This window comes from Onychostoma macrolepis, chromosome 15, assembly GCF_012432095.1.
Source record: "Onychostoma macrolepis isolate SWU-2019 chromosome 15, ASM1243209v1, whole genome shotgun sequence".
NCBI classification, from domain to species: Eukaryota; Metazoa; Chordata; class Actinopteri; order Cypriniformes; family Cyprinidae; genus Onychostoma; species Onychostoma macrolepis.
In genome coordinates this window covers 8,385,096-8,398,936 of record NC_081169.1, presented here as the reverse complement: position 1 = coordinate 8,398,936, position 13,841 = coordinate 8,385,096, and the positions used below count along the sequence as shown (strand labels likewise).

Sequence of the window (13,841 nt, the reverse complement as noted above, 5' to 3'; positions counted from 1 at the left end):
CTCTTTGCTTTTTTATTTCAGCATGGTACGTTTAATCGTAAGAAATAATCTATAAGTAATCTAAGTAGTCAGAATACATTACCTAAAATGAGTAACCTAGACTACATTACTAACTACAGTTTTCATCATGTTCTTGCACACTGAGTCTGTTTTTTTCATATTCCTATCCTTTCCTATCAAAATGCTTGCTTTGGAGGCAAAAACACAGAAAATCGAATCTTACCCAGATTTTTTTATGACGGACGAATGTTTCAGAGGCACTGTGTAAACGTGATTGACACAACGCGAGGTCGTATTTATTTTTCAACGTGCAAAAATTTCAGACTCAGTGTGCAAAGACCTTAACAGACTACAATTTGTAGGTAATCTACCCAGCACTGTCTGGGAAGACATGAGGGTAAATGTTAAATAACTGATGAGAAAATTTTCAAATTTGGGTGAAGTATGCCTTTAACATTTGAATACAATGGCCAACACTGGAATCATAACAAGACAAAATGGAAGTTGTTCAAAAATACAATAAACATTTTGCTTCACTTGAAGAATCAAAGGTTGAATCAATGAAGCCAGCCTTAAAAAGAGCTAAAAAATCCTCCAATGTCTGCTGAACCACCTACACCATTCATAGTTCAACAAACATTGGCGTATTCTCAGCGTGGATGAGATTGGTAAGAACATGTTCAAAGATCTCCTGCTGTTCAGCTACTACAGAGGCCACAACCTCAGAAATCAGCTGGGACACTTTTATCAATGAGAAAAAAAACAGCACGCTGGACCCCTCAAATGACTTTTTCCCATGTAAAACTCAAAAATGCCTTCAAGTTGGATTCATTTCAGAGTAACGCTAGATATAGGACATAAAACATTACCTACTCATTAGTGTATGTTATTTATTTATGTATTTGCGGCCTCCAATAGAGTGCTGCAGTGATGACATATTTTTGTAGGCTAATTTAGTATTTGTTCCCTCAACACAGAACCGATAGGATTTTTCTATTGGCTTTTTGGAGAAAATAAGCTCTGTGACCATCAAAATCTTGATTCTTGCATGTTTGGTTCATAATGATAATCTTCACAAATGAACACAACTTCTATGAATTTAAAAGCCTAAATATAATCGTCAGCTAAACGTATAAAAGCTAAACGTAGACTATAAACAAACTATACAATGGATGAATGACTTCAACGTTATCACCATTAAGCTTCTGACTCTTTCATTCTTTATTTAAAAACATTTTCCCTTAAGTAACTTTTTGATGTAGAATAGTTTGCAAGAGCATGACATATAAACAAAGCGAGGCTTGGTTTTGGTCAACAAAAATAAGTCATTACTGCAGCACTCTGTGTATGGAAGACCAACATACAGCTAAAACTCTGTATCAGACAGCACTGGAGTGACATGAGGAGAACACGTCTGTTCTCCAGTGGCCAGACACTTCACTGACACCAATCAATCTGCCGGACTTGAATTTCTGTGGAAACTTGCACGGACACAGAGGGATGAGGACATTGAAAAAATGTGACTTCCACAGTGTGAATATGTACTGTAGATGGATTTATTATATGAACTGTGTACGGACGAAATGTGACCCTGGACCACAAAACATAAGGGTCAATTTATACATCATATGAAAGCTGAATAAATAAGCTTTCCATTGATGTGTGGTTTGTTATGATAGGCCAATATTTGGCCGAGATATACAACTATTTGAAAATCTGGAATCTGAGGGTGCAAAAAAATCTAAATATTGAGAAAATTGTCTTTAAAGTTGTCCAAATGAAGTTCTTAGCAATGCATATTACTAATCAAAAATTAAGTTTTGATATATTCACAGTAGGAAATTTATTAAATATCTTCATGGAAAGTGATCTTAATATCCTAAAGATTTTTGGCATAAAAGAAAAATCTATAATTTTGAACCATACAATGTATTTTTGGCTATTGCTACAAATATACCCCAGCGACTTAAGACTGGTTTTGTGGTCCAGCGTCACAAATGAGGAACTCACCTAAATATATGAGCTTCTATCTTTGCATGTAGATGTCTAACTAGCTACATGTTTTATAGTCTATATGTGCAAAACTAATCAGAGGATTGTGTGAACCAGATCTGAAAGCTTTTTAATGCAAAATAAGATGATTTCCATGGTAGGACTGCTCAAAAATATAATGGCAGATGAACTAATATAAAATAATATACGGTATTTCCATTTGCTTTAGCTTGTTTCATTTTATTCAAAAATTTTCTCACCAAGTCTGCATGCCTTTCACCAACAAATAGTGCTGTCAAACGATTAATCGCGATTAATCGCATCCAAAATAAAAGTTTTTGTTTACATAATATGTGTATACTGTGTATATTTATTATGTATATATAAATACACACGTTACGTAAACAAAAACTTTTATTTTGGATGCGATTAATCACGATTAATTGTTTGACACAACTACCAAAAATACAGTAAAAAAAATTGTTTTCTATTTTAATATACTTTAAAATGGTAATGTATTATTTTTAGTAATTAAGTATTTTTTTCTTGTGATGACAAAGCTGAGTTTTCAGCATCATTACTCCAGTCTTGTCACATGATTCTTCAGAAATCATTATAATATGCTGACTTGCTGCACAAGAAACATTTATTATTATTATCAATGTTAAACAGTGATGAACAGAAAGTTTAAAGAACAGAATTTATTCAAAATAAAAATCTTTTGTAATATAATAAATGTCTTTATCACTTTTGATCAATTTAATGCTTTGCCTAATAAAAGTATTAATTTCTTTTAAAAATCTATATGAAGAAAAATATTGTAAAAGATATGCTGACCTCAATAATTCTACTATTGAAGGCCACATTTTCATTTGATATCCATTGTATTTTCATCTGTCATGTTGTGTGACATTTCAGTCATGTGACAAAATTAGCTACGCTTAATACACATATCAGCACTCAACCACACAGAATTACAGAATCAGCCTCCGTCTATTTGCACTTGACACACTTTTGTTTGATTCCTTTGAACCATCACATGTGGGATTCATGTCCCCAAAGCTCCAGCAAACAGCCTCGATGTACTGCCGACCGACTATCAATGCTAACCTCCTCTGAGGCAAACTGGTCTCTCCCATTTTTCATGCTCACAGCGCAGCTGACAACTTGATACTTGCTTGGGGAAAAGAGAGGTCGAGCGCAGCATTTATCTGGGGAGGGGAGGAGAGCCGCTCTGATCTACATTGCAGTTACGGTGTGTGTTTTATTCTCTAGGAGACTGTGGCTGCATCTCATAAAAAATGGTTCTGTTTCAAATCAGCCTTTACTGTTTTGCCAGAGGAGGTGGGTGTGTGTGTGTGTGTGTGTGTGTGTGTGTGCGTGTGTGTGTGCGTAAGAACACAGAAGGTCATGAGGTGGCTGGGGTCTTTACATCTGGATCTATGACCAGAAATGTGGGTTTTGTTGGGTATTTTATGACAAGGGTCATTCTAAAACATTGTGGCCTTCGTATATATGATAATAGTCAAGATATAGCTGATGTTTTACTATGCGTTAATGCATACATATTTCTAAACAAATCAACAAAATCCAGTAATATTTTTAATTGAATTTTATAGTATCTTTATTTTACTAGTATTCAATTATATAATTTTATAAATAAAATTATTAATAGAATTCAGTTTAAAAAAATAAATAAATAGTCATATTTATGTAGTACTTTCAGTTCAAGTTTTGTTTTCATCCGATAATGTCAGTGCAGTAAAAAAAAAAAAAAGATAAAATTAATTAAGTTATTCATTAAATTATTTTTATTTTTCTAGTATGAATTTTATTATATATTTTATTAATACAATTATAAAACAGAAACAAAAGCTACTCTTTTGTATTTATTCTCTCTGTATGTTTAGAATTTAGTTTATTTAAAAATAAAATATTAAATAAAAAAAAAAATAAAATAAAAAGTAATCTTTAGCATTTTCAGTTTAAGTTTTGTTCTCATCCGATAATGTCAGTGCAGTCAAAATGATAAATAAATAGATAAAATAGATAGAATAAATAAATAAAATTATAAAGGTAAAAGGTAAAATTATAAAGTGGAAATAAAAGCTATATTTTATATTTATTCTCTGTATTTTTAGAATTTATTTTACAATAAATAAAATAAAATAAAATAAAAAATAAATAAAAAAAAATAAAATAAAATAAAATAAAATAAAAATAATCTCCTTGGCTGGAAATCTGGAAAATACACCCGTTTCACAGAAGGTGAGTAGGCAGGCTGAGGGTGTATTTGTATGAGTTGTGTGACCCAGAAGTCAAGCACTGCTGGCTGGCCTGTTGAAAAAGGTCAGATAAGGTTCTCATGCTTTGGTCGGTGACTGCCAAAAAACTGTGCATGACTTTCTCATTACCAAGACCGTCGACCTCTATTGCTCATCGAGTGAAAATGTACACTCCTCAGTGGGTGGAAACTGATCTTTTAGCAAGAGAACATGGAGCATATAATACAATTGCATTTAGGACACTTGCTGCAGTTAATGTATACCCCATAAAAACCACGTATCAACCATCATACATCAGTAATACAATGGACAACAAATCTGTGTGAAATTAGTTCAAGGGAGAATCTTTTTTTAAAAGACACAATACAGAGAGAACAATCTGGTTCTGCTAGATAAAAAAGATGATAGATAATTTGAGTGATACTTGTGTATATTAAAGTTGCCACACCTTTATACTAATAAACTCCAATGACGTTGTTCATGAATAGCATCACAAGCTCATTTTCAGCCTCTTTGCTTTTAGCCCCAGTTTTCACACTCCCAATGAATAATATCTGCCATATATATCAACATCAAGTTAGATACTTTCAAAAAGCAAAGGCTTCACTGTAAATATCAATCATAAGCTCAATATGCATTTTTCATGCTGAACCATCCAGATTTGTAAACAAAGTAATGAATCACACATGTTCAGCTTTTCATCAGAAATATGTAAGGCATTATGAGAGAGAACCTAATTAAAGAAGTGTTCACCCAGAAATTAAAACTGTCATCATGTTATAATTGGTTGAGAAATAGGTGAAAACCAGTGTCATCACTGACATCAAACCCGGTGAGTAAATGATAATTAAATATTCATTTTTAGGCAAACCATTCCTTGTTAGAAATCGTGTGTGTGTGTACCTGTTTTTCTATTCAGGTGGGGACTCATGGGGACTCGTGTCACTGAGGGGACCTAAATTGAGGTCCCCACGGGTAAACAAGCTAATAAATCACACAGAATTAAGTTTTTTGGAAATGTAAAAATGCAGAAAGTTTCCTGTAAGGGGTAGGTTTAGGTATAGGGTTGGTTTGGCCGATAGAATATACGGTCTGTACAGTAGAAAAAGCATTACGCCTATGGAGAGTCCCCACAAGGATAGCAAACCAGACATAAAATTATTATATAACATACTGTATATTAATATACAGATTTTTTTCAGCTTATTTAGAGTTCATTCTCTTATTTTACAGTAAAAACGTGCACTTGAACTAATATAAGCATATATATAAGGTGCCAGATCCCACAATGACAAAGTCCTCTTTACGTCAAAAATGACCAGCGTTTAACTGTCTCTAGAATAAAAACAAACACTATGCCTGCAATAATGGGCAGTGTTCCCTCCCTTTCTTTAACAAAACAAAAGGGAAAAAAAAAAATCAATAAACCTTTCAGACACTGCATCCATTTGGCAAGGCTGGTCCAGCCCAACTTTCTCAAATGACAGAGAGAGAAAAAAAGGAGAGCAATAAGATATGGCATCAGGTTCCATATGATTGTTTTCTATCTGTCTCAGAGAAAAAAATAGCATATTGCTCCAGATGAGAGCATTGTTACTGTAAAACCATTGATAATGGCATACAGTAAATATATTGAATTTGGTTACCGCGTTAACATTGCCTATAGCTGAAGCTAAATTCAACAGAATCAGCCCCAAAACTGTTGATTGTGAACACAAACACAGACGTGTTCTCCTACCGTGATGGTTGTCCTCTGACTGGTTGAATCCACACAGCTGACAGATGGAGCGCACCCAGCGGTTCATCTCCTCCTCCGTCTCTGCCACCAGGTAGAAGGTTCTCTCAGCCGTCTTGATGTCGAACACAAAGCTGTCCTGGAACTCTTTGCGTTTGAAGGTGAGGCCGGCGTCCACCTGCTCGCAGCAGTGCAGGTCGATGATGCGAATGGGCTTTTTGGCATGGTCACTCTTGTAGTACTCAAGAACATCCGGGTCTCCACTCATACGCCCGCTACGCAGGATAAACCAGCGCTTCTTCCAAGCCTACAGACATAACAATAACAACGAAGCAAGGATTTATTGAAGTTTGTGTTATTATTATATATATTTTTGACAAACAAGACAGACAGACAAGACAGACAGTCAGACAGACAGACAGACAGACAGACAAGACAGACAGTCAGACAGACAGACAAGACAGACAGTCAGACAAGACAGACAGTCAGACAGACAGTCAGACAAGACAGACAGTCAGACAAGACAGACAGTCAGACAGACAGACAAGACAGACAGACAGACAGACAGACAAGACAGACAGTCAGACAAGACAGACAGTCAGACAGACAAGACAGACAGTCAGACAGACAGTCAGACAGACAAGACAGTCAGTCAGACAGACAGACAGACAGACAGACAGACAGACAGACAAGACAGACAGTCAGACAAGACAGACAGTCAGACAGACAGTCAGACAGACAAGACAGACAGACAGACAGACAGACAGATAGTCAGACAGACAGTCAGTCAGACAGACAGACAGACAGACAGACAGACAGACAGACAGACAAGACAGACAAGACAGACAGTCAGACAAGACAGACAGTCAGACAGACAGTCAGACAGACAAGACAGACAGACAAGACAGACAGACAGTCAGACAGACAGTCAGACAAGACAGACAGTCAGACAGACAGACAGACAGACAAGACAGACAGTCAGACAGACAGACAGTCAGACAGACAGACAGACAGTCAGACAGACAGTCAGACAGACAGACAGACAGACAGTCAGACAGACAGACAAGACAGACAGACAGACAGACAGTCAGACAGACAGACAGACAGACAGAGACAGACAGACAGACAGACAGACAGTCAGACAGACAAGACAGACAGACAGTCAGACAGACAGACAGACAAGACAGACAGTCAGACAGATAGATATAGATAGATTAAATAAAAATTATAAATAATAATAAAGCAATAAATTAATAATAATAATAAAAAAAACAATATTGTAAAAAATAATATTACATTTTAAAATAAAATATTTTTTTCTATATTGTAATATGTCATTTATTCCTGTAATGGCCAAGCTGAATTTTCAGTGTCATATGATCCTTCAGAAACCTATATGTCTATATACTGTATATATACATATATAAAATCTACATTTTAAATGTCTTTACTGTCACATTTGATTGAAATAATGCATCCTTGCTAAATAGAAGTATTAATTTCTTTATTTAAAATAAAAACCAAAAACTTTTGGTAGTCTAAGTAATTATATATATATATATATATATATATATATATATATATATATATATATATATTAAAATCAGTCATTATTTAATGCACAGTTGTACATTATATATAATACATGTACAATGACAGTTCAATAATTTTATAACATTTTACAATTTTAAAATGTATACACCATGTTTCCCTGAAAAAAAAAAATAACGAGGTATTATTACATTTGTTTTAGTAGTAAATGCTTATAGACATCTGTTTTTCTTATTTGGTTTTATTATGATCCTTTTTCCATCACAGTCAATTGTAACTTCTTGTCACATTTTACTGTTAATTTCAATAATACAGAAATATCGAACAACAAAATATGAAGCCTCTCAACATGAAATGCTCATTCAAAAGAAGAGTTAAATAAGTCTTCAGTTTGTGCTTGGTTAACACTGATCAAAACCAAGATTGGGCTCCAAGTGTGTTTCTGCGAGTGTGTGTTCCATTTTGTGTATAAGTGTGTGTGTGAGTGGCTTATTTGAGACAGGTGCTACTCCCACACACTGTTTCCTGCTTAGATAGAGCTTTAAGGGGGAAACAAACACAGACACGCACACGCACACACACTCAGAGATACGCTGCATGAACTCCATTATGGTAAATGCAATAATGGCACACACACACACCTGCTAGTCTACTGTTTGATGATCCATGAATTTTTACGAGACACACAGGCACACTACACTACCTCAACAAATATAAGGATTCCCACTTGTGTATAAACACACAGGTGCTTCAGGCGGAGTAGTTGGGAATTTCCCTGATTTGAATGTAAATTGACTCTTCTGCTTTAACCACATGCAACAGAAAAACATTGTCATTTTAATTGAAAAAATTAAATTAAATTCAATAATTTTAAATAAATAAATAGTACATCTTGAAATATTTAGATGTCCAGTGTATAGAGTTATTTCCACACTGACAAAAAAAGTACAAACAGCCGGATGATGGAAATAGGTTCTGTGGCCCAATGCCAGAAGTTTACTTCCGCCCCATATCGCTCGCTCACTCTCGCTCTCTCGCTCTCTGCGGCTCTTGCTGACACACAGGATCCCACAGGCTCTCTTTCTTCCATCAACACTGACACACACACACACACAGAGCCACCTCCGCCACCAAACCAGGGAACCAAGGACACTGTTTCCACTAAGCGCAACACCCCCGCTCTTCCCGGTCCTGTATCCAGCCTCACTGTCCGACAGGAAGAGGAAAATGGATCCTACTACACATCCTGTGTTTTCTCAAGCCTGCTGTTGACCAACCTCTCACTCCAGTCGGCCTGGGACACCAGTACACTGCTTACTGCACACTAACTAGTATATACTGCACACTAACTAGTATATACTGCACACCGACTAGTATATACTGCACATTAACTAGTAGTATATACTGCACACTGACTAGTATTTAATTTTTTTTTAAAGAATATGAAACAGTATGCAATATGCATAGAAATATTTACATTATAGTTGTCATACGACCTCATGTTTAGTTCAGCGAGTGCCAAAAATGGGTTGCGAACACCACTGAAAATGTTACAAAAAATAGGAATTTTAAGAAACTTTTTGAACATTTGTTATAATTATCAATGTTGACAACTGCTTAATATTTTGTGGGTTATTTTTCATGATTCTTTATAATAATTTTAAATTTATAAAATTTATAAATAATTTTTAAACTTTATAGTAATAATAAAAACATTATATTGTAACATTATAAATGTCCTTACGGTAACATTTATAAATATTTTAAAATAAATAAATAAATACTGACCTCAGATTTTGAATGGTATTGTATCTCATGAATATCATGCATATATTGTAACGGTATTTCAATAATTAGTTTATAAAACAACATCATTGTTTAATACAGAGTTGTATATATAGTTTAACATTATTAAAATACACTTACACTTACAATGATTCATTGTAAAATAATTCAATAATTTTATGATTTTACTTTTTATTTTCTTTTATATATTTATTTTTTAATTCTGTTTCACTAAAAAATTACAACATTTTTGAATTAATACATTTTAATTCAACAGCAAGAAAGTAAATGAGAATTGTGTGTATATGTGTGTGTGTGTTCATTCATTTTTAAAGGTTTACTTGTGGCATAAAATAAATTGTAAGATATAGGAACTATATTTCATTGTTTACTTTTAGTGACCAAATGCCTCTGGACATCTGTTTTTCTTATTTGGTATGTGTTCCTTGTAATTAAATGCTAACTTCTTGTCTCATTTTACTGGTAATGACAGTGCTAATCAGTTTAACGTGCCAAAAAACGGTTGTGAACACTGAAAAAGTTTAGGAAAACAAGGAATTCTGCTTAATCGTCCAACAGAAAATCTGCATACTGTGCACAGTAAACATACTGTATACTACAGAAATAGTAGTTTGTTGGTACATCACATTATGAGCATTATCATATCACTGCTGTATCCCCTGAATATGACTGGCTTTAGATCACTCAGAAGTGAGGATGTGCTGGCAGCTTTCTGCCCTGCTGTTCAAGCAAAACAGGAAATTATCAGTGCCTCCAAATTTAGATGCAGTATAGTTGTAAATATCTGAGAACTGAATCATTTTTCTGCTCTGATGTGATTCCGGAGAATTGTTTTTGTTTTTTTGTTAAGCTTTACCTTATACTTTACACTGATACACATATCTGCTTATTTTCTGTTTGACAATCCATTAATTTTTACGTGATACACATGCACACTTCCTCAGAAAAATAAATATATATAAGGGTTTCCACTCACGTACAAACGCACAGGTGCTTCATGCACACTAGTTGGGAATTTCCCTGCTCTGAATGTAAATTGACTCTTCTTCTTTAACCACATGCAACAGAAATGTAACAATGACGTTAAAAAATGGCCATTTTCATCAACTACACAAAGGACAACATTCAGGGGTTATTTTATGATAATGACCATATGACTGCATAAGTCTAACATTGTCCAACTTATATAGCTATTTATCAAATAAATAAATAAATAATTAAATACTGGTTGGAGTTTAACCCATATTTGTGGGAAGAAAAAAACTTTTAATCAATTTAATTTTAATAAAATTCATTGAAATGAGCATAATTAATTACATTAAATCATCTAAATAAAGATCATGCAAAACCTTTATTGTTGCATAAAACAAACACGGCTTTAAAAGTCAATATGTTGTTTGTTTTCCATATTATTTTTCATATTGGATATCATAAATCACGGATTGGAGTGCACAACAATACAATTTACTATGGAGTCTATCATTTTGTATGGAATTTACATTATGTATAGATCTGGGAGGCATGATTAATAATGTTTTACCTATTATTATTATTATTATTATTAGTAGTAGTAGTAGTAGTAGTAGTAGTAGTATTAATTTTACTATTACTTTATACATATATAAAATGATCTAAATCAATATTAATTTTACAGTCCTAGTTATTATGATAAAATATCTGACTACAGAAAGCCACATTGACCAATCAGATTATCAGATGAGATCAAAGACTTCCGCAGTGCTGTGAAATAATTTCCACCAATAACAACCTGTTTTGATGCATTTCTATTTTTGAATCATCAGACAAGAGCAAACCTCTGGCCAAAAAACAAACAGTCTTTCCATGTTCCCCGTGTGTATTTCTTGCAGACTGATAAATGACATATAGACATCACTGTCTACACACAGCTGAATGACTGGAGACTGAGGGAGCAAGAACACTTTATCAACACTTCAGCACTAAAGCTCAGAATGGCTAGGCATAGACATGGGCAACTGGATTTTGTGCAGTTTTATAGTTAAGGTTTGCTGTTACCAATAATGCACTTTTGTTACCGGAAATGGATCATGTTATTTTCTAGTGATAGTCTTCAAAAAATGTTTAAGTGTTTTATTATTATTATTATTATTATTATGTTTATATAAGTATTTTAAATTGCAATCAACATTTAAATATTAAAGATCATATCAGTTTGTTCATTCATCAGAAAAGAATTCAAGAAATGTAGCATTACATCCCTTGCTCACCAGTGGATGCTCTGCAGTGAATGGGTGCCGTCAGAATAAGAGTCCAAACAGCTGATAAAAACATCACAATAATCCACAAGAAATCCACACGACTCCAGACCATCAGTTAACATCTTGTGAAGTAAAAAGCTGCTTGTTTAATAAACAAATCCAAAAAGTCATTTTAACTTCAAACTGTTGCTTACAGCTAAAAATATGAGTCCTCAATCCATACTATTGCTTTTCTCAGTTAAAAAAAGCTGTCTTGTCTGTATCAGGAGAGAAATATGCACAAATCTGTATCTGAGAAAACTGTCCTAAACAGGTCTAAACAAATATGTATGCATGGATTATGATGTGAAGGTAGGTTTTTACACTGGAGGAAGTGTTATTATGGATTATAGACATGTATTTTGGCAAGATCATTGCGTTTTGTTTTTTTATGAGCTGTTTGAACTCTGACGGCACCCATTCACTACAGAGGATCCATTGGTGAGCAAATGATGTAATGCTAAATTTCTCAAAATCTGTTCTGATGAAGAAACAAACTCATTTACATCTTGGACGGCCTGAGGCGTGAGTACATTTTCAGCTAATTTTCATTTCGGGGTGAACTATTCCTTTATTAATAGCATGTCAATATCAATGACGTTGATGTATCTTGTGATCAGAAAATAAAATAGTTCATCAACTGTATGGACTGTAGATATTTTAAGGCAGTATTCTCCTTTTGTGTTTCATGAAAAAAAAAAAAAAAAACTCGTGTAACCAGTTTGGAATGAGAGGAATTAGGCTGAGTAAATGATGACAAAACAGAAACGATCTTTCCTGCGACAGAATTGTTTACTGTATCACCATAACATGTTTCACTTTCAGTTTAATCAATCATTGGTATGGATTCGGCAAAATCAATTTTAGGCGGATTTCCTGGAAATACCTCATCTTGTTTAATCATTCTTTGCTCTAAATAATAGCATGTTATTTAATAACCGGACTCTGTAGATTACTGATGGGCTTTTGTTGTTGTTTGAACACATCCGTAGTAGATCCTTGTTTGTGGTTTTTGGTGTGGCAGCTTTTGTGGTATGAGAAGCTCCTCCCTCAAAAGCATCTCTGGCCACACCCATTCAGATGTACCGTCAACATGAAAGGACATGACGTAAACATTCACCTGATGACACATACTTAACTAGAGACCTGCTCCTTACCGTTAAATGAATTCTGTAAACTATACATCCCAGTTTTATTCCATCTAACTGATTGGTTTGTTTTACGAGCGAGTGAGTGAGAGTGCAATGAAAGAAAGATGAGAGCAAAAGAGAGTTGAGGAGAGGGAAAGAGATGCAATCACTTTAGTGCATCTCACCCTCTTCTCATTTGAATTTATGGCACTCTCATGGCTGTAACATGACTAAATGAGATTTGGAACAAAGCCCAGATCAGTTGAAGGAGGTCTGCATGACCCAACTACTACATTTAGCACATATGTCACTGCTGGTCTCAGATTAGAAGAGCCTTTTATGTGCTTTGCATGGTTTTTAAAGGACTAAGGTTTGTTCAGTTTTTAACCATTAACAAAATTAGAATTTGTTAATTAACTAATTAAAAACTAGTTGTTTTCCCTTTCATTTTAAGCCACCCCATAGGGTAAAAATGTAACTAACAGATATCACTGTATCAAGCAGAAAATACTGTCAACAACCAGAAAAATATACCACGTATTTAAGAATAAGAATGTATCAAATCAGGCAGATGACATATGAACAAACCCCTCTTTTCCATACGGTGAAAGTGACAGGGATGACAAGCTCCACAAATTTATATATACACAACACATGCATTATATAAAATCTTCTGGAGCCATGCAATATCTTTTTATGACAAAAAGACCAAATCTAAGTTTGAAAAGCTATGAATTATTAGCTATTTGAAAAGTTCTTAATTTCACCTTTGTGCTATATTGTGTTTTTGAAGATAGAAACTGAAAGTTAGAAGCTACAGAACTAGAGAAGTCCAAATAGAGAAGATGGGAAAACCTGTTGCAGAAGTTGATGATATATCGGAAAGATTTTCAGGAAGCTCTCACTAAAATATCCTGAAGTCTAAAAGATCAAAGTGGTGCTCTAAACTAATACCACTTTACTCTGCTATGTGCCCATGATGGAATAAAATAAGTCTACCAATACTTTCAAACTACAATATTTTGCTAAATATCGTTAAAAAATTGTTTTATAAATACAATCAATT

At 34.1% G+C, this 13,841-nt stretch overlaps 1 protein-coding gene across 1 annotated transcript in view; it reads right to left on the bottom strand.

The window, feature by feature from the left end:
* gab2 (GRB2-associated binding protein 2) overlaps positions 1–13,841 on the bottom strand; it is a 65,236-nt gene that overhangs the window by 28,400 nt on the left and 22,995 nt on the right. Inside the window, exon 2 of the mRNA XM_058799634.1 lies at positions 6,016–6,319. Coding sequence (XP_058655617.1) covers positions 6,016–6,319 — 304 coding nt within the window. The remainder of the gene's footprint in view (positions 1–6,015; positions 6,320–13,841) is intronic.